At 33.5% G+C, this 21,697-nt stretch overlaps 1 protein-coding gene across 2 annotated transcripts in view; it reads right to left on the bottom strand.

The window, feature by feature from the left end:
- Cep85l (centrosomal protein 85 like) overlaps positions 1-21,697 on the bottom strand; it is a 168,783-nt gene that overhangs the window by 7,957 nt on the left and 139,129 nt on the right. For both annotated transcript variants that reach the window (XM_047558121.1, XM_047558120.1), the window contains 4 exons: positions 19,026-19,178; positions 17,141-17,295; positions 13,658-13,775; positions 12,244-12,294 (listed from right to left, as the gene is read on the bottom strand). In XM_047558121.1, coding sequence (XP_047414077.1) covers positions 12,244-12,294; positions 13,658-13,775; positions 17,141-17,295; positions 19,026-19,178 — 477 coding nt within the window. The remainder of the gene's footprint in view (positions 1-12,243; positions 12,295-13,657; positions 13,776-17,140; positions 17,296-19,025; positions 19,179-21,697) is intronic.

Below are 21,697 nucleotides of genomic sequence, written 5' to 3'. Positions count from 1 at the left end.
AGCATGTTAACACATATATAGGTAACAAGGAAAATTGACTCTAAATAATTTAGATTTTTTTTCCATTCCTAGTTTCTGGGAAGATTAAACCTTCACTTTAAAAATGACTCATTATTGGGGCTGAGGTTGTGGCTCAGTGGTACAGTGTTTGCCTGGCATGTGTGAAACTCTGGGTTCAATTCTCAGAACCATATATGAATAAATAAAGGTCCATCATTACTTATAGTGAATGGCTCCCAGAAAAAAAAATCTTTACAAGGAAATTAATCTGTATAAAACACATCAAATCTAAAGTTGTTATTTAACCTTACATTACAAATAATTCTTATTTTTTGGAATGTTATTTGGTAGATTGGAAGTATATTAACATAGTCTCTCCCTTCTCTATGTTTACTATGTTAAGTAGTGAACATGGCATTGACCTCAAGCCAAAAAGTTTATTGAGGGACTTCAATAAATTAATCTCTTTCTTACTTCATTATAAAATTACAAATCATCTAGATATGATACTATTGTAAGAAAACCCTGGGTTGACCAAGACTACACAGAGGACATTTTTAGATTACTTTCATTATTTGAGCTGGTTAGTCTGATTTTTAACTATACACTAAAGAAAACCTTGCCAAAAAAAAAAAAAAAAGAGAGAGAGAGAGAAAGAAAAGAAAAAAAGAAAAAAAAAGAAAACCTTACATAAATTCTGTAGTTACTAGTGAATTCTAGGTATTTCTATCAATTTTTTCTCCCTTTGGTTAGAAAACAAAAATCAATAAACAAATGACCAAGGAAGTGTATCTTTTTTTCCACCCCAAGTCTATTTATTCTCAACTCAAAATACTCCAGTATACTGACCACCCAAAACATACAATCTATTATGAAGGGTTTCTTTTCCCCATTATCTCTGGATGGAATAATAGAGAAAGCTATCACCAAGGACTGAAAAAAGGATAAATATAAAGCAGATTTCTTAGTAACAGATATTCAAACTTATTGCTTTTAAATTTCATTTACTAAATAATGAAAACTATATTTACTAACTCAAAAGTTGGATAAAACACAATAAAACCAGGTAATAACACATTTCCTTTCAAGGAAAAATTGTTCTATATGTGACAAAAATGCAACTCACAGCACACAGAGTATGAGGCTCTCTGAATATGTATATTTTTAGAAACTGAAATTCTTTTATAACTTCATTTGATTCAATGGTCTACAGAGAATTATTTACCATGCTGAGGATTTTTGGGCCTGATAAGATTATTTGGCTGTAATCCAAAATTCGAACTAAATTCTCTTAAATTTGTGACTGTTTATTAGAATTATAAAAGAAAAGCAACACAGACAAACTACTCCAAAACCCACTTTTTTAAACATTTATGTATTTATTTATTTATTTATATGTAGTGCTGAGGATTGAACCCAGTGCCTTGCACATGCTAGGCAAGTCACTTTACCACTGAGTCACACCCCAGCCCTAAAAATCACATCTTAACAATGAAAATTGAACTGAAAAGGGATGTGTTCATGATGTTGTAATATCTTTAAAAACTTATATAGTGTTTTACATTTTAGCTAATTCAGAGTCACTTTGAATGTGACTAATAATGAGCTAGTGACTCATGGTTCTATGTAAAGCTAAATTTAAATTGGTTATGGATGACGCCAGGCAACCTTCTTCATCAGAAAAGCAGAAATGTTTGACAGTAGTGCTATTTGTCACAAGAAGGAAAATTGGATTTGGGATATAACAACAAGCTTAACATGTAAAATTGGGTGTGTTTAAGGGTGCTTATCAGGAAGCCCCTTAACAGGGGAAAGAGCTCACAGATAGGCTTTTCCTAGAAGGCTCACTGTAACATTTCTAGGGTAACACCAGGCATGAGTGCTGCAGCTGTTGGACAGTAACCTCTCACCTAAAAAATTAATTACTTCTTGATCCTAAACTGTATGAAAAAACATATGTTTAATGGTTGGAAGAAAAAGGGAGAAAAAAAATAAAACTATTCTTATGGGCTCATCAGATTCAAATTAAGACAAAAGAGAATAAAGTCTGATTATTAAACTCCATCTCCAAAATGAAGCTCATGAAAAACATAATGACATTTCTTATTTTATTTATTTACTACTTTATCGAATGAGCTACACGCCTAGCACTTTTTTTATTTTTGAGATAGGGTCTTGCTAATTTGCCCAGGCTGGACCTGATCCTTCTTCCTCACCCTTTTTAAGTAACTGAGATTATAGGTATGTGGCTACCACACCTGGCTCTTGTTGCAGGGAGGGGGTGTTGTTATTATTGTCGATTTTTTGTAACCATTCTATCCTTTAACAACAGAAAGAGGTTTTGGTAAGTAGTTCCTTTTGGGCATTTTAACCTGAAATCATATGTGCTTTTGAGATGTGTTAGTTTTTATAAATGCAAAGACTTAATAACATATTCATTTTGACATATAAATCCATAATATCAAGCTTGTACTTTTTATGTGTAAGATAAAAAGCTATACAGAAGTTTTAGTTTTTAATTCTATCAAGAATGAATAATGTATGTTATTTCACAAAGAATTTTGCAAAGCAGTTTTTGAGATACCTTAAGATTTTAAAAGTATGATTGCTCAAAATGGTGGTACAATAACACTTAAATGAAATAACCTAAATTCTTTGTACTGAAATAAATATTTGGCTTTGTGAAATTTAAAATAACAATTTTTATAATTCATTAGACACACTGGGACTTAAAATTAAAAATTTGAATTAAGTTCAAATGTCTGCAATCTTAAATTCTCAGTTTAATAATATTTTTAAAAATTATGCTAAGTTACTAACCTAATGGTATTTACTATGATCATTTCTGAAGCTGAAGATATTTCTAAGTACATACACTGCTTTGATGTTAAATATTTTGGGAATGCCCCATATGCAAAAAGTTTGCATGGAAGAAAGCCAGTTGTACCTTAGCTAACAGATTTTATCTACTCTATAAACACAAGAAATACTTAGGAAAAAAACCAATATTAGTTCTATGACACACACAAACACATACACAAATATAAACGCATGTTCATGCATACTCACATCTTACAGAATTACATAAATACATTCCTTTATGCAATTACTCATACAAACACTATTCTGTGAACAAAACAGGCAAAATTCTTGGCCTTCATGAATATTTTACTAGAAAGAAAAAGACCAAAGCAAATAAAGGAAATGTATTTATATATTTTATATATTACAATTTGATTACTACTGTAGAGAACAAATACAGCATAGTAAAATCTTGAGGATAGAGAGCAAGGACTTATGGAAAAGTGACACTTAAGCAAAGGTCTGAAGTAAATGAGAGACTAGGTTTTCCAGATATCTGGAAAGAGTGTTTCAGTCAGTGCAAAGGTTTTGGGGCAGATCAGTGTTTGATAAACAGCAAGACAACCAGCATAATAACAACAGTGGAGCTATAGTAGGATCAGAGATGAAGGCAGCATGGAAACAGTGTGTAGGGTCTCCTAAGTCAGTATAATGTTTTTTTTACTCTGGAAAAAAATAAGGAACCACTACAATGTTCTGAGTAGAGACATGATATATTCTGATTTTTGTTCAATAGGATAACTCAGAGTTGAGAACAGACTATGGGCAGACAAGGATGGAAGCAGGAAGAAATAATAGAGATAAGAAACAAAAATGGCTTAGAGCAAGGTGGCAATGCGAGGAGGTGAATCTAGACACAACTAGATTCTAGATATACTGTGAAGGTAAATGAATTTGCTGATAAATGTGAGATAACAGAAAAGCTAAGGATAAGTCTAAGGTTTCTGAACTGAGCACAGAGAAGGGGCAGACTAGCCATTAATGAGTAGCTTCCAAATTCAGCATAGTGGGTGAATTTTCTTGTGCGCAAAGGCTTTTGCCTGTTTGTTCTCTAGTTTATCCTCGAGAAAAGTGATCCATGGTACAATCTCAGTAAACAATTATTGAATAAGTTAAACTAATGAGTCAATGCAAAAGTAACCAGTCAATGCCTAATTTATTTTTTGCTTTAATAAAAGGCTATGTTCACTCATTCAACAAATATTTACTGAGCATCTTTTTCTGTGCAAGGTACTGTGCCAAATGCAAAATTGGATAAAGACTGTCCATTATAAAGCTCCTAAAACAAATGAATCAGAAAACACAACCAGGCATTTTATTTGAGCTCAAGGAGCTACTAATACCACCATCAGAGTACAGATTGCAATGTATTGAAAAATATATTTAACTTTGGAGATAAAATTTCATAATTATACTTCTAGGCAATTGAATGTAAGGTGTTTTCCTCAGAAGATCCTGGTTTTCTGATGTGTTCCAGTTTAAAAATCATTATGGGAAAAGACCCTTCATTTAAAATGATTTGTTCTTAGGGCCTCCATAAAGAAGGAATCAGATAATACTTTTTTGGTGCATTTTTGCCTTTCTCTTGGAATTTTTCACTTTGAGGAAGTCAAGAGTAATGCAAAAAGCATAAACATTTGAAGTCAAAAGGACATGAATTAGAATCCTAGTTGTAACCTTGAGTAAACCTAAGTTCAGCTCTTCCATGTATAAAAAAAGATGTTTTCTTACTAGATGATTGAAGTTTAGACATTACAAATATTAGAGAGCAGAGTTCCTGAAACATGTAATATCATCATTACTTCACTAACACCTTAACAAACACTGTGCTTGGCATCAGAGGTTTTATTTCTCACTTTGACCTAGTGTGGGCAAATATCAAATCCTTTTTCCCACTGGCACAGTGGCATACGCCTGTAGTCCCAGCAACTTGGGAGACTGAAACGGGAGGATTACAAGTTCGAGTCAGTCTCAGACACTTAGCAAGGCCCTAAGCAACTTAGCAAGACCTTGTCACAAAATAAAAAGGGACTGGGGATGTGGCTCAGTGGTTAAGTGCCCCTTGGGTTCAATTCCCAGTACAGTGCCCCCCCCCAAAAAAAAAAAAAACTTTTTCTCATTCCTCTGGACTCATTTAATAAGGGCAAATTTTCAAAAATCCTTGTAAAAGCTTAAAAAACCAAAAACAATAAATATGCAAATACCATTTTTAGTTTCTTGTTGATAAGAATCTAAGTCTACCACTCTAATTCCTTTCTACAGTTAGCTATACTTCTGCATTCCGACATCTTTGAAAACAATTTGCCTGTGAGTTCTGCTTTCAGCACAGTGGCATGAGAAACTGCAAGACTTGCCCCGCAACAAAATGGGTAAATATTAGAAAACATTGAAACTTTCTGGAAACTTTCTGGAAACTAAGAGCATGCAGCAAATGAAGAAACATCTACTTAATAAAACTCAGGAAAGCAAGAGACTGTGATTTGCAAAACAAGACCTATCCTATCTTTACCCTCTTTCACAGATTGAGATAGAACTTCCACCCCAGACTCAATAACACAGGGCTCCCCCTCTGCTCAGCTTTCAGGTGGAGAACTATCTTCCTAGAAGAGAAAGGACATCAGTGTTTATAATCTTGCCCCGAGCTACATGTTTCAGGCATAAGCATCCAATATGTGGGGGTTCCTTTCTTCCACCCAGATAATCACTTGGGATGGAGGCTTTAGCTTGAGTGTGGCACCGTTAAGAATACTGGGGTCCTGATTATTCTTGCCCCAACTTGTGGGGTGGGGAGTGGGTTTAGGGGTGTTCCATGCTGAGCCAGGCAAGTTAAGGAGATAAAGAGATGCTGTCCATTAGACCTCCACTGACAGTTCAGCTCCTAGAGTATGGGTGTCACTCAGAAGATTGCCAATGTCCCCACCCCCATTGATCTGGCTCAAAGATTTTGCCTGAGGAGAAGCAGGCCATAGAACAGAGAGTTCCTGATGTATCTATAAAGGAAATGATTTCAAAATTGAAACAGAGTATGTGGATAAGTAACTAGTCCTTTCAAACGAGCCAGAATAGATTAGTCTGTGAAGCAACTTATGCCACAGTGCATGACTGAAAGCAAAGTACCAGTTGGCAATTAGTGGGGCTTACTAGCTGGATGTGGTCAGAAAAAAATAGGAAAGACTATGGATACATCTATAGAATATAAAAATGTTCTAGAATTGATTGTGGTCTTCACTCCGTGTATCTGTGAATATACTAAAAAGATTGATCTGTATACCTTAAATGTGTGAACAGTATGTTACATGAATTATAGCATACATACAGTTGTTACTAAAAATTAGCACAATATAAAGAAAAAATAATCTGCATGAATTCCTTTCCATTTAGCTTCTGATCTATGTTCTGGTTTATAGGTGAGATCTACCAAAACAAGCTGTATTCAACTACATATCTAGGTGTATATGAAACTAAACCTTATTCTCATTTAAGCCTGAATTGCCTCATAGTTTCCACTTTGTGGTTCACCAAGCACAATGAGGATTGTAAAACTTTTTAAAGACTCTAGAAGTAGAACCACTATCTGGCTATAGCCAAGGACTGCCTAGGGAACTTGCTGATAATGTATAATCCAAACTTTATCCCCGAGATAGTGATTCATTAGGTTCGCAACTGGGACCCTGATAAATATATTTTAAAAAGCATCCCAAATAATTTGAACATCCATATAGATCTGCTGGCTACTCACATAGTGCAAACAAGTCCAAGTATATTTTTTCACAATTCAAGAGAGTTGTATCCCTCTCTGCTACTCCCCATTCCAAACAAAATATTTTTCAAAGGTTAGACACAACCTTTACACATTTTTTCTGACATAATTATGCAAAAACTATAACATGCATATGTCAGACCTGTAACAAATAAAGTTTTCTTTATAAGAACAAAGACTTGAGTAAGCACATTTTTTAAAAGATGCTTTTTTTTTTAACAGAAGGCATTATTTGGTTGGTAGTTTTAAAAATATTAATATCTAATGAGAATATTTTTAGTTTTTCATCCATCAAAAAGCTATTTCACACATGTAAAGTGTTGTAAAAATTAAACTTTAAGAAGAAAGAACTTTACCTTAGGACACATTACAACAGTATAATTAACAAAATAAAGATAAACTTTATGCAATAATAAGATGACCTTAAAGAAACTGATATTTATTTAGGTAAGAGATATTATATATTTTAAAAATATTTTTAGTTGAAGATGGACACAATGCCTTTATTTACTTATCTTTATGTGGTGCTGAGGTTTGAACCCAGTGCCTCATACTGCTGTATAAGCACTCTACCACTGAGCCCAGCCTGAGATATTATATTTTATCCATAAGGCATTTTATTGACTTATGATGCATTTCCCTATTTCCACCAAGAAAATCTAGTAGATGAAGGCATATGAGAGATGTGCTAAAAAATTGTAATAGAATCCTCTGAGAATGTGAACACAACTTGTCTTAATATAAATAGAACAGACTGTTAACCGTTTTTAAATTACTGGTTGCAATCATTCCTATTAAGAATAACAAGTCTTAATGACTCTGAACTATCATTCTGGTCTTTTGTGGTATCATAATAATTCACTGATAGCTGTCAATTCAGAAAGATCATTTAAATGTGTAAGTTCTTATAATAGGGAAACATTTTAATGTTGGAGAAAACATAAACATTTCTGAAATTTTTTAGCTCTATAAACTCCTCTGCCAGAAGATTACAAATATAAAAGACAGTGATAACAGCTAACAAGAAATAGGCTTAGGAAGGTGAAATGTGCTTTTGAGGAATAAATAGGAAGGAAGGTAATGCCCAATGTAGAACTCAATCACAATCTGAATGTAACATTTGTGGAAATGACAGAAGAGGTTCTACTGCAAAAGTCTTTTTGTATTGTATATGAACAGAAAAAAAAAAAAAGGCTTTAGGAGAAGCCTTTAGCTATACTAGTTTCAAGAATATAAAGAAAGGCACCATTTCTAAAAGATCAATGAGTAAATGAAGTATTCATGACTGGCAACAATTATTTCAACAATGAAAAAAATAGTAGATAAATTTGTATTTTATAGCACTCAACTCAAATTTAGCATATACTTCTATATAAAAAGCACTTTTTCTATATTCAACAACAAATATAGTATTACTGGCAGGAGACCAATTTCTCCCCAAATTACAAAGCTGTGAATCAAACTTATACCAGATAAGTATTCATTTGACTTCTGCTATGAGGTAGTAAACTATAGCTATACTTTAAGCACAGCACTTTCACTATGAAACAATATCCTTTTTTTTTTTTCATCTCCTACAAAATTGGACATAAAATGTACATGGCATGAGATTTTATTTTTCCCTTTTGGGATTAAATTTAAACTGCTAAGAACACTTGCTTATACCCAAAGCAATGCAGTATTCCGAATCACTTACATGATCACTGAACAAATCTGATCTTAGTAGTTTACAGAGAAGAAGCTGTAAAAGGTGAAATTCAAATAATGCTAAGTAACTGGGCATAGTGGCATATGCCTATAATCCCAGTGACTGGGGAGCCTGAGGTAAGAGGATCACCAGTTCAAGGCCAGCCTGGGTAACTTAGCAAGATGAAACCCTGTCTTAAATATATGAAAAAGGTTCGGGATGTAGTTCAGTTTGTAGAATGTCCCTAGATTCAATCTCCAATAAAACACACACGCACACACACACACACACACACACACACACACAGGAAAAACAGTAACAGCATTGTCTTCGTTTACTAAACACTCTAAAATGGAACACTGTCGAACCACAGGAAGCAAAGAGCATTCAAACTATAATGGCAGTGAACTTTTACAATGAATTTAATACTACAGTGATAGCTAAATGCAAAATTTATATTAAAAATAATTGAGAGACTCTCTGCTATTGTTAATTACATAGTATTTTGTTATCTTGGTTATATAGGAATTTGAAGCAATTAAAAATCAGTATTATAGCACATGGGAAGGACATCATAATCTACATAGGTATAAAGTTGGCTATCCTTTAAGTAAGCAGATAAGGAAAATCTAGGCAGCTTTAAGAATTAGCTACTGGGCTGGGGAGATAGTTCAGGTGGTAGAGTGCTTGCCTTGCAAGCACAAGGCCCTGAGTTCGATCCCCAGTACCGCAAAAAAAAAAAAAAAAAAGAATTAGCTACTTAAGGAAACTGCTCTAGGAGATTACCATGCTTATGAGTTCTGCTCAATAAGAACATGCAACACAACAAATCTTTTTCAAGTCAAAGTGCTCTTTTTAGAATTTCCAGCGCCAGAGAAATAGTGTTCATTTTTTCAGAATAAACAATATTTTCAGGTTTTTACAATGCACACATGGTTTATAAAAAGATCATCACAAACAACCAAGTAAAAACAAATAAACAAAAACCTAGTTTTTCAACTGCGAGGTGCCAAAAAATAACATGAATTTAAACAAAATTAAGGAAAAAGATATGAGTCATGATTGTCTCCATCTATAATTCATGATTCAAATACTATCTTGAAAAATACAGCTATATTGGTCATAATCAACTTTATTGTCTGTCTTTGTAAGGAAACTATCATCTATTGAACATATTCTTCCTATGTTCATATATGAATACACAACCAGTGTAACTACACATCATGTAGAACCAGAAAAAATGGGACATTATACTCTATATATACATGATATATCAAAATACATTCTATTGTCATGTATAACTAAAAAGAACACATTTAAAAATTCAAAATAAGGAAAGAAAACTATCACCTGTAGATCTACATGGCCAAAATGAATAAATGAGATGGTAAGGTCAAAAAAAGAAAAGTAAAAGAAAGAAAAGCAAATGCTACTGTTTCAAATAATAAGACAACAGAATTAATGAGTATATTGTTTGGGCCCAAATATTTGGAAATAAATAGACTCATTAATTTGATTTCAATTCTATAAGTAATTTGAAGAAATAAAGAAATAATTTCTCAAACATTTTATGATCAAAGACTCAATGGCATAAAATTACATATTCTTCTACATATTTACTTACAAATAATCATGACATACATGTTAGTAAAGAAAATATACAGAAGTAAATTGTATTAAAATACCTCCACAAATGAGAAAAATACACATTTGAATTAATACAAATATATACTGAATAACATAAGGGATAGTAATGTGATCAACATAATCTTACCAGTCTGGTTATCTAAGTTTCATGCCAAGGTTTATGTGTTGATTTTTCTTAATTTAGATTATGACAACTTCTATTAAATCTACTTCTTGGAAAATGTTACAAATGAAGTAGAAATTCATTTCTTTATGTACTATAAGAAGTCAGATAACTATGACTGAGAGAAATTAATCTTGTGATTCTAATGGCTTATGGAATAACTGAAGTTATTGTTTGTAGGACTACAAAATAAAGGTCATAACCTCTATAAATTAGTCCATTGGGCTCATCATACACTTGCTGAACTGGACTGATATTTGATCAAATTGATAAAACATGTAATATAGTCAAAAGACAAAGCAGACTGTATGAAATTGTGACATACAAACCATTTACCTGTTTTACTTCCATTTAAAGACTAGTAGAATTAGAAGGTATAAAACTAAAAACTTATTCCATAAAATCTACCCAAAGGCCTTTATCACACTCAGAATAAAATATAAAGTATATGCCCCATGTGATCTGATCCAGGTTACTTTTCAGCATTACCTCTCATCTCTCTGCCTCCATCCCTGCACTTCAGGCTCACAGCTTTCTTGCTGGTCTTGAAGCAAGCACATCAAGCAATATTCAGAACATCTGTTGCTCCCTTTGCCTAGCCTGCTGTTCCCCTGGATATCTTCAAATATTTCTGTTCAAATATTTCCTCCTTTGGAAAAACTTCATGTTCACATTATGAAATGTAACACTTTCTGTCATTGCCTTCTAGTCTACTTAATTTTTAAAAATAGTACTATGTTTTTTTTTTTCCTTTCCAGAGCTAGGGTTTAAACCTAAGGCCTTGTGCATGTGAGGCCTATCACTAAGCCACATCCCCAGTCCATTAAATACTAAGTTTTTAACAGAAATAATTTTAACAGCCCGTGATATTCGTTTTCCATTTTCTCCAACTCATCCCACTAAAACTGATAAGGACTTGTTTTGTTCACTGATGAATTACAAGTGCCAGGTACTGTGCCTGGCAAATAGGCAGTAGCTCAGTAAATACCTGGCAAATGAGTACTTTGGGACTGTGTGTTATGTGTCAGACATTCTGCTAAGCTCTAAATCTCCAGATGAGCTACCACAGCCTCCATTCTCAAGAAACTTAGAAGGTAAAGACATAAATATGTAAATAAAGTGTGATAGTTTGAACTACTGAAAGAGTAATATAAAGCATTATCGGGAAGGGAAGCAAAAGTTAAAAGGAGAGTTGATGGTGCCACTAAGAAGTAGTAAAGATCTGTCTGAGTTTTATAAAATAATGCTTCTGCAGAGTCCTGAAAGCTGAGTAGTTATTTGCCAAATGAGCATACCAAGAAGGACAGAGGCACTGTCAGGTAACTATAAGAACTAAGATTTACTGGGTCATCAGACATATGTGCATATGCATGGTATGTATACCAGGCATAGGCAGGTAGGGAGGCACTATGAAAGTTGATTGTGGGAACCTCATGCTTAGAATTTAGTGTTCTGCCCATAGATATGAGAGCTACAAGTTACCAGATTATCTTTATCCTTGAGAAGTATCACACACACAGCATCACAGGGCTGAGACAATGGTAATGGGGAGTGTAATAGAAAATATGGAAAGCCAATTGAAGGGGAGAGAGAGAGAGAGAGAGAGAGAGAGAGAGATATTAATAAAAATGTTAGGTAGTATCAATGGGATACCAGGGAGTAGAAAGAGAGATGCTTGCAGGATATCAATATTTAAAGGATGGGGCAGAGAAAGGCAGCTCATTATAAAACTCTGAAGAAAATTTGATGGAGGAAAAGAGCATAAGATGGATAGAGTAGGGTTCTGTAAGCATTTTCAGGTGGCAATAATATAAGAAAATCATATAATTGATCTACAACTCTCCATAGTCTCTTAAGTACTTGATTATTGATGACCTAAATCAAATATGTTCACAGTCATGGATATATACTATATCCAATTAAAAAGAGGGAGAGGTGAGGAACAGAACAATTTTGTAAGAACTGAATTATCAAATAATTTTCTTTCTAAAAAACTAAAAGATTAATATTAAAAAAATTAACCTTATCTCAAGTACTATTATATTTTCATGCAAACACATATATACTTTAATACTTTTGGGTCAGCATGTAGCTAAATTTTAAAAAGTATAAAATATTCCTTACCTGAATTTCTAAAATCATTCTGTTAATTTCATCTTGTTGGCTGTCTATTATCTGAAACACAGGAAATAAATCCGTCTAAGTGAATGAAATCATTTTTTCCCTACTGCTTTTTTTTTTTTTTTTTTTTTTTTTTTTCCCCAATGCAAAAGCAAAAGGGTCTTTATTGCAAGCTCAAGCTCGGACTCACAGCATTCACTGATGCAGCAGGTACTGGCTGAGAGTCCTGAGTCTCGATTCAGTGGGATTTTTATGAGCTCCACAGTAGAGCGGGAAATTTGAACAAAGCAGAGTACACGACTGGCTGATCTTTCAGCATGTGTGGTTTGGCATGTTTCCATTGGCTTAGGGTACCCAGGTCTTAACATTTTGACGTATATGGTTTGGAATGCTAGGCAATGGCTTGTTAGCTCCCGATTGGTTGTTTGCCAAAGGCCAGTCCTAATCTAGGAGCCTTCCTGGAATCGGCTATCTAGGCCTGAAATCTTTCATGCCCAAATGCAGCCTGTCATGGCTGCGGTTTAGCTCCCTTTTCATTTCCCCCTTTCTCTTGTACCTAGGGGAGCCAATCATGGATCCTGGGTTGAAAATTCAGTTTCTGTCTCCTGTATTGGCCTATATTGAGTTATTGACCCATCTAATAAGGATACAGGGACTGAAGGTGAGCAACATTAGTAAAATAATCAAGGGTTCCAGAGACAGATGACTTTAATGGCCTCCATTTCCTCGATTTGACCTGAGCCCCTATTTCTACACTAACTGCCTGTCCCTAATTCTGGCTGCATTCCCCCTGCCCTCTAATTTTAGGAACTCCTTTCTGCTGTAGGGAAAGGGGGTGATGACCGTTCTGGCTGCTTTAATTTGGAAGGGGGCAGAGTGGAGCAAGCAGTTTGGAGTTCCCTTTTAAAAATCAGTCAATTGAGGGGTCCAAAGTAGAAGTCTGGTTGTTTCCCACTGCTTTTTAAAAGTACCAATATTTCAAGATGAACAAAGCAAAGCACAGGAAATTATAAATTTATTTAAAAGGGGTTTTTAATAAATTTTACAAAAGTATTCATAAGTATCCTTTAAATAGCAACATGACTTAAGATCACACATTTAAATTACAAGTCTTCCTGTAGTTCCCAATAAGATTCTTCTCTATGTAATTTGTAAAAATAACTTTGAGACAGACTTCGAACAGTTTAGAAAAGGAAAAGATATTCTTTTGCTTTGGCATTTATTTAAATTAAAATCATTTACACTTGCTTAAATAGCTATTTTCTTTCCAAATATAAACACTCAAACTCAAAATTTTATAAGGTATTAAATGTCAGCAAAATTACGACTCACATAAAATAGCTATAAATTATATAATCTATATACCCATACCCATACAGTATTGGTTTTGTGTTTACTATCAAAGGCCTCTACTAACCTTACTAGCAGTCTCATTCTGTTCCCTCAGATTATCATTTTCATTCTGAAGCTGTTTTGCATCCAACATGGGAAGGCGGATTCCATCTTCCAGACATCTTTCTACTTTTTGTTGCAAACTGTTTGAGAAAGATAATTAGATGAAAAAAGTAAGCTCTATTTGCTGATTTGGGCTGATGGCTTCAACATAAATGCTGTCCATCTTAGAGTCTGTAATATTTTTTAATCAAGCAATAATCAAGACCACAGAAAGTATATGAGTATATTTTTTACAAGTAAGAAAGGCCCATAATTAGCTAAGGGCTTATCATCTTTTCAAAAAGGCAAATCTGAGACCAGAATTGCTTAGTATGTGACATCTTTAGGCCTCAGTAAAGTTCTTCATTATCCAAATCGAAGCTCTCTAGATTAACACTCAGTTCTTTCTTTCTTCCCTAAAAGTAGAGCTCTCCAACTAAGATGATTGTGGCAGGGAGACTATGAATATGGATCTTTTGCCCTTTATTCTAAGTCCAGCAAAAGTTTGGTTGTAAAGATAGTTTTGTTGCCTAAACCTACAGAATTACATTCTCCTGCATTAATAAGAGCAGCACTCTGCTATGTTTGCAACTTGGTCTGTTTGTCATGCTATCTATGGCAAAGAGTGAACAACAGAAGGAAGCCCCTCTGGCACGTTAAAAAAAAAAAAGGTGAAAGGGGCAGCAGGGGAGATACTCAAGAAAGGAAGAATAGTAATTTCTGGCTTAAATGAAAATGTATCATTAACAATAAAGACCAAAATCAAAACAAAAACAACTGTACGAAAGCTAGGAATAACTCTACTTCTAGCTTGTCATTTTCTAGTTGCAGAGTCCTAGAAGAGCAATTTCTTATAATTTAGGTTTTTGCATTTTCATTATTTTTCTTTTTTGCAAGCATTATGGCTATCCAAAGCTTTCTCCCTTCCAAAAGCAGAAAATGTCATATTTAAGACTGTAGACAAAGATGGTATAATAAGTACTTCAAACATGTTTTATAAATAGTAGCAGCAAAGACATTTTTATGTATCAGCATGTAGTCTGCTACTTTGTAACACACTGTTACTTGTAATAAAAGTACTTTTTCAATCTGTAAATGAAAAATAATTTCTATTTCAGAGTAAACTCTTATTCGATTCAATGTCAAGACACTACCTTCCATCTACTTGTAACATTTCAAGAGTGATAAAATGCATTAAAAATATTGAAGTCTTTCAAATTAAAAAGTGAGCTAGGAACGAAGAAGGGAAAAAATGTACTGTGTGATAGTAAATAATTTTTTTTCATGCATATATGTTCAGGAATGTAGATGCTGATTTCAGAAAGTAATAATTCTCTTGAACAGCAGAGAAAACTATTATTACCACATATTTTAATTTTAATCTCTATTAAAAATCTTTTCATTTAATTTGTAAATTCCAAAAATTCTTAATAATTAAAAAAGTTTAGAAGTACTGTATAAAAATAGATAAAAATATGACATAATTCATGATCACATGAACATCTTGAAGTTCTTTTGAAATTTAAGGACTATTACACAGATGAGGAAACTGAGGTTCTATCCCTATACCCAAAGTCAAGTGACACCACAACCATACAAGTATTAAAGAATATTAACAAACTTTGGTTCTTTATATCTACTTGAAAGCAAGAACAATTTTCTAGGATAATATTATCTCAGATAGTATAAAGTTAAAAAAATGGAAAAGGTTTTCTGAAATACACTATACTACATCTTTCCAAATCAAGGACTAACAGGTTCACTGTTCTCCAAAAACCTAATAAAAGAGAAAGTCTTAAGTAAAAGAGAAGGCATAAAATCATATAAATATGTAAAAATCACAAGGAACAATATTCAGTTATTTTCAGGTGTTGCTAATTCTGTTCTTAAACTGTTCAGCTTAAGTTTATGATCACAGTGCTTTGTACGTCAGAACAGCTACACTGCTTTCATTTTACCATAACGATGAAAGAAAAAGCTGTATGGTTGAATGAGTGAAGTTCATGAAGGTGTTTTGAGACTAAAGAAGAGGTACAACATGCAGGGTCATAGAAAAGGAAAATTAAAGTGCAAAAAAGCAGCAAATTGGACAAAAATAAAGATATGTGATTTGTTTTTTGAGCTGACATCAAGAATACTGAAGACTGAATTACCCCAGCAATCGGGCATTTTCTGCTTTAAATCCAAAGAAAAATTAGGTCAGCTTATATTCAAGACTTTGAAAGGAGTAGCAAAACAATATTAACATGGAATTGATATGGAATCTGATGGATTTTGACTTAAAATCTGAAGGATTTTTGAGTTTGTAATTGATATAAACATGGAATGTTTTTCTTACATTTAATTTTTTATAGCTTTTTTATTTTATTCTTGAGGATGGATTTATTTATTTATCTATTTATAGTGTTATTATTTGAATGTGAGGTGTTCCCCAAAAGCTCATGTGAGACAATGCAAGAAGGTTCAGAGGAGAAATGGTTGGGTTGTGAGTCTTAACCTAATCAGTGAATTAATCCCTGAGTGGTGACTGGAGGCAGGTGGCGTGCAGCTGGAGGAAGTGGTTAATTTGGGCCATGCCTAAAGGGCATGCATTTTGTATCTGGAGAGTGGAGTCTCTCTCTGCTTCCAGTTCAACATGTGAGTTGCTTCCCTCTGCCACACTCTTCCACCATGTTGTTCCCACCTCATCTGGAGCCCTGAGGAATGGAGCTGGCTGTCTATGGACTGAGACCTCTGAAACTATGAGCCTTTAACTTTTCCTCTTCTATAATTGTTCTGGTCAGATCTTTTAGTCACAGCAGTGAAAAAGCTGACTAAAACATTTAAGGTTTAAGTTAAACAAGAAAGAGAATTATTTGTTAGGCATATAACATAGTTCTCTAGGTGTTCTCGGAATCCAATATTAATTTCCAAGCTTAACTATGCAATCTGAATATGATATTCACTGTATTTCAATATGATATAAATGATATTCACTGTATTTCTAACTGTATTAGTTTAAAGAGTCACATGAGGCAAGAATTGGAAGGTACATGTCAAAACTACCATATCTATTACCTGCATTAAGGCGAAATGGGAGCCCACTACTTCCTTTTGACATAGCCTATTAAGGAGTGCAGTGTGAGTATTTTGCTGGCCCCATTTTTTTTGTTGTTATTAAGAATTTTTACTTATGTTTTGACAAAGTCAACAGATAACTTGCATTAATATTCTCAGTCTTCAATTGTCTTTTTTTGTTTGTTCATTTTTTACTAATCTCATCTAAAACCTTTTGTAAGATGTTGGTATATTGCTTCAAAATGTTAAATCAAATCTGAAACAATCTGTTCCAAGGAAATTAAACTTCTTATTCTTAACAAGGAGAATAATAAAGTAATAATTATAAATGAATGTATTTTAAGTGAAATTCTGGATGAACTCTGACTAACCTAAAAATAATGTAAAAAATTTTGGAAAGTTTTCTTACCTCTGAACAGAAGATACTAACTCCTTTTCTTTCTTTTTCTGGCAAATTAACTGTGCTTCCTTTTCTTGACATTGCTTTTTAATATCATCAAGCTTTTTTTCTGCATCTAGCAAAGTCTCTTGCAAATTCTTATTTTTTTCTTCTAGGACTTGTAGCTAAAGAGAATATTTTAAAGTTCATAACATGAAATATTAAATATTTATATTAGAAATTACTACTGTTTCTCAAGGATTAACATTGCTAAAATTATGCTATCTACATTTCATCTAGAGTTCTTAACACTATCTTTCCTCTGTGTGGAAGAGAGTTGGGAGAATGGGACTGTGAAGAAGAGAATGGGATTAGACATTTCTAGAAGACTGAAAGAGAAAGGTTTTTACTCAGAACTGTGGTAACATATATATAACAAAATATATCAGCTTAACCAATCCTAAGTGTATAGTTCAGAGTGTTAAGTATATTCCCACTGTTGTTCAACTAATCTCCAGAACTCATCTTGCATAATTTAAGCTCTATACCCATTAAACAACTCCCCATCTATACCTCACCCCATCCCCTAGCAATCAGCTTTCTACTTTCTATGATTTGAATACTCTTAGAACCCATATAAGTAGAACAGTATTTATCTTTTTGTGACTGGTTTATTTCATTTAGCAAAATATCCTCTGATTAATCCAGTTTGTAGTATGTTTCAGAATTTCCTTCATTCCTTTACAGGGATGAATAATTTTTCACTCTATGATACATAGTTTATAAACCATCTTTTGCTTACCTGCTCATCTACCCATGGGAACTTGCACTCGTTCCATCTTTTGACTACTGTGAATAATGCTGTTATAAACATGGGTGTACAAATATCTATTCAAGACCCTTGATAATAGCTATCCTAATGGTGTAAGGTGGTGCCATCTCATGTTCTTTAGTTTACAGTGCTCTGTTTCTGCTCATGCAACCTCCTCTGGTTCTTAAGTTACTTCCTGACTTTACTATCTTTTGGTTTTACAACTTAAAAATTAATATAAAATAAACAAAAGACTACTCTGTATATATGAGAATATGCAGAATAATAGTACTCCATGGATTAGATCAATAATTCTCAACTGGGAGTGATGTTTACCTTCAGGGAACATTTGGATATGCCTGTTAACATTTTTGGATTTAGAGAGAGGGGAGGGAGCAGTGTTACTAGCACTCAGTAGGTAGAGAATAGAAGGACAAATAAAAGAAAATGTATATCCATCAATGCACAGGGCAGACCGCTATAAGAAAATATTTTCTACCCCTGCCAATAGTGCTAAAGCTGAGAGGCCCTGCTTAGCAAGACTTTGAGGAAAAAACTGAAAAGGAGATTTTATGATTTATAAGTAAGATTTTAGGCAGGTAGCCTTCACCAGAATTGGTGGGAAGAGGTATTGTTAAGAAAGGAAAACAGGAGTCAGAGGAGTGAATAGAAGTCCGATTAAGGTCTAAGGAATAATTTATGGAAAGATTAAGAAGAACGAGGAAAACAAATATCTAGGAAGATACCCAAAAGAAGGTCATGAAGAGTCTTGAATCTCAGAGAATACTGGAGAAATTCAGAACTTGGGTAAATGCCTGAGTATGTTTGGGGTAGTGTTATCAGATGGTTTAGAAACTACCTTTTAGAGTAGAACATTAAATGAGAAGATTACCACATAGGTTAATTAGGAATGTAACCACCTATTATTTAACAACTAGAGAGTTCTATGCATGCTTGAATGAACAAAGTTTTTGATCCAAGTTAAATCCTAAAACAGCAATTAAACACAAACTTAATTTATGATTAGTGAAATTTCTAAAGATTCAAATTAAAACTATCATGTTTTCATGGAATTTTAAACATGAGAATATTATTTCATGTTACCTGTAGACTCTGACTCTGTACATCATCTAGAGTTGGAAGATCAGCCAGATACTTTTCCAAGGTCTCAATTCTTCTCTGCTTTTCTTTGTTTTGTTCAGATTCCTTCTGGCATTTCTTTTTCAGGCTACTGATGTATCTATCTCTGGTTTTAAGCTAAACAAAAAGATTATGAATCTTCAATAGTTTTGAGTCATTAACAAAACAGAACCAACATTACAATCTTGGGCATCACTAAATTCATCCATAGTTTCATGCTATAGTGAAGACCACTATCACCTCAATTAAGATTTACCTTATTTCATTATAAGAGTCATACTTTTATTTTCAAATTTTTATGTCACTGTAATCATGAATTTTGTGGGTACTTATTTGCTTTTACAAGTGTAGCATGCTATAAATTGCAATCAGGTGGCAGTGATGATATAGTCTTTATTGATAGAAATTTGGCCAAGATTGTTCATATCTTTGTAATTTCAATAGCGTAATAGTTGTCATTTCATAGTTCATGTTTAAACTATGTGTTGAGTCTAAAGGATATTTAAAATAATTTTGAAAACATCACAGTAAAACTTGTAATTTTAAAAAGTTACTGCATACCCAGAAAAACACGAAAACAAAACACAGAATATATTTGTTTCTGGAGTAATAATTCCAGTTTCTTATTTTCTGCAAAGCTATATCCACATGCTTTATGTGAACTAATGCAGGAAGACACCTAAAGTAATCAAAGATGTTTTATTACTAACAAACCTTCAAAAGAATTATCATGTTCTAAGCAATGCAACTAGAGCCAGGAGATCTTACAAAATACTTAGGAACAGAGAAGACCCTAGTGTGAACAATTTCACAACTCAATCAAGACTATTGCTAAGGCAGTGTGTCATGACTGAATTTTTAGCACATTTTCTTTAAAAAAAATAATAACATAAAGGTGCCTTTCATTGATGTCACTCTAGCACTGATAAATTGTGCTAATTAAACATCTACTATACACACATTGTACATGATCCTAGGAAATCCCAACTTGTACAGGCTGAACTTCAAATTTTTGTGAAATAATTTTTTATCTTACAACCTGAAATATACCATCTTCAATTTTCACATCTCATATTCACACTTCAGATCAATTAAGACCAAATATGTACAAAAACTATTGCCTCAAAGGTGAACTCCAGACTCATATTTACCCATCTTCTATTTAATACTTTTATAGAAACTTAATAGGGTTCTGAAGCATTTTCATAAATGTTTCCATGTTCACCAGGGAAACTGAATGACAGTAATTAGTAGTATAATATGTAACTTATTCAAAGTTTGTCAAAGCTAATACACATGGTCTAGCTTCTTTTTCATGTCTTACCTAATTTATTTCAGGTCTAATGTAAAATACTTTTTATTAAAACAACTCCAATTGGAAAAATTAATCACAACTCATATGGTCTATTGATTTTATCTGTTATATTATGGTTCATTTATTACTTTGGGTAAGGAGGATCACTAATAAAACAGAAAACCCTTTCATTTACAGGGGCTTTCTTAGAATTAACGGTGAGAGTGCTGACGTGACAGTTTAACCTGTGGTCTAAGAATAAATAAACCCATTCTAAATAAACTCACAGACTGCTGACCATTATATAATTCCCACTGAAAATATGAGGCCCAGAGAGGTTTAGTGACTTAATGACAAATCACTGAGTCAGTAGGGTTTAAATCTAGATCATCTGACTAAAAAACCATGAATTTGCAATTCCTCCAATATGACTCATTACCAGATACTATCTTAAATCCAATGTGTACTTGAATTCCCTATCAACAAAGTCTGCTCTTGCCTTCACAGATGACCGAATAAGTTCAGAAGTAAACATAATTTAGCAAGACTATTTTTTATTATACATTCTCTGATTTACTTAGGTGTTTAAGTGACAATGCCTTAAAAAGCACTTACTGAAATAAGTCATCCATGCTGTCTGCATGCAGAGGCCCTAGTTTTCTTTTTATTTTGGTTAGCCAATAGTCTTTGCTGTCATATCAGCCTTGCTGTCTTTGATCACAAATTCCTGCTAGTGCTCTCTAATGGGATATCATCTATGTTATTTGTTGATCACATATGAGCACGCATAATCAATGGAGATTTTTTTCAGTCCTACCAACTGATTAGAAGCTCTTTTTTTTTTTTAATGTGTTTTAAATGCCAAGTTTTATACTATTTCAGATTAACATAAAGTCTGAACTCCAGGTAAATGAAGTATCACTAATAAATCATTTTTTGGGGGGAGGGGGAGTATACCAGGATTGAACCCTGGGGTACTTAACCACTGAACCACAACCCCAGCCCTTTATTTTTTGAGACAGGGTTTTGATAAGTTGCTTAGGGCCTCTCTAGATTGCTGAGGCTGACTTTGAACTTGTGATTCTCCTGCCACAGCCTCCTGAGCTGCTGGATTACAGGTGTGAGCCAACATGCCCAGCTAAATCTTAACTATTATACTTTTAAAAGGCAAGTTTTTCCTTTTAAAGAGGTATGATCCAATACTGAAATCATTCCTAGGATATAACAGGAAGGTCATATTTTAGAGAGGTTTTAAAGTCTATTTTTCTTTAATTTATTAGAACTGAATAGGTTAATGAGAAAATGTTTTCCCATAAGTTGTTTTTTAATATAAATCATTATT

The sequence above is a fragment of the Sciurus carolinensis genome, chromosome 7 (assembly GCF_902686445.1).
Source record: "Sciurus carolinensis chromosome 7, mSciCar1.2, whole genome shotgun sequence".
NCBI classification, from domain to species: domain Eukaryota; kingdom Metazoa; phylum Chordata; class Mammalia; order Rodentia; family Sciuridae; genus Sciurus; species Sciurus carolinensis.
Note: the sequence above shows the minus strand (reverse complement) of the source record. Positions and strands in the feature narration are given on the sequence as shown.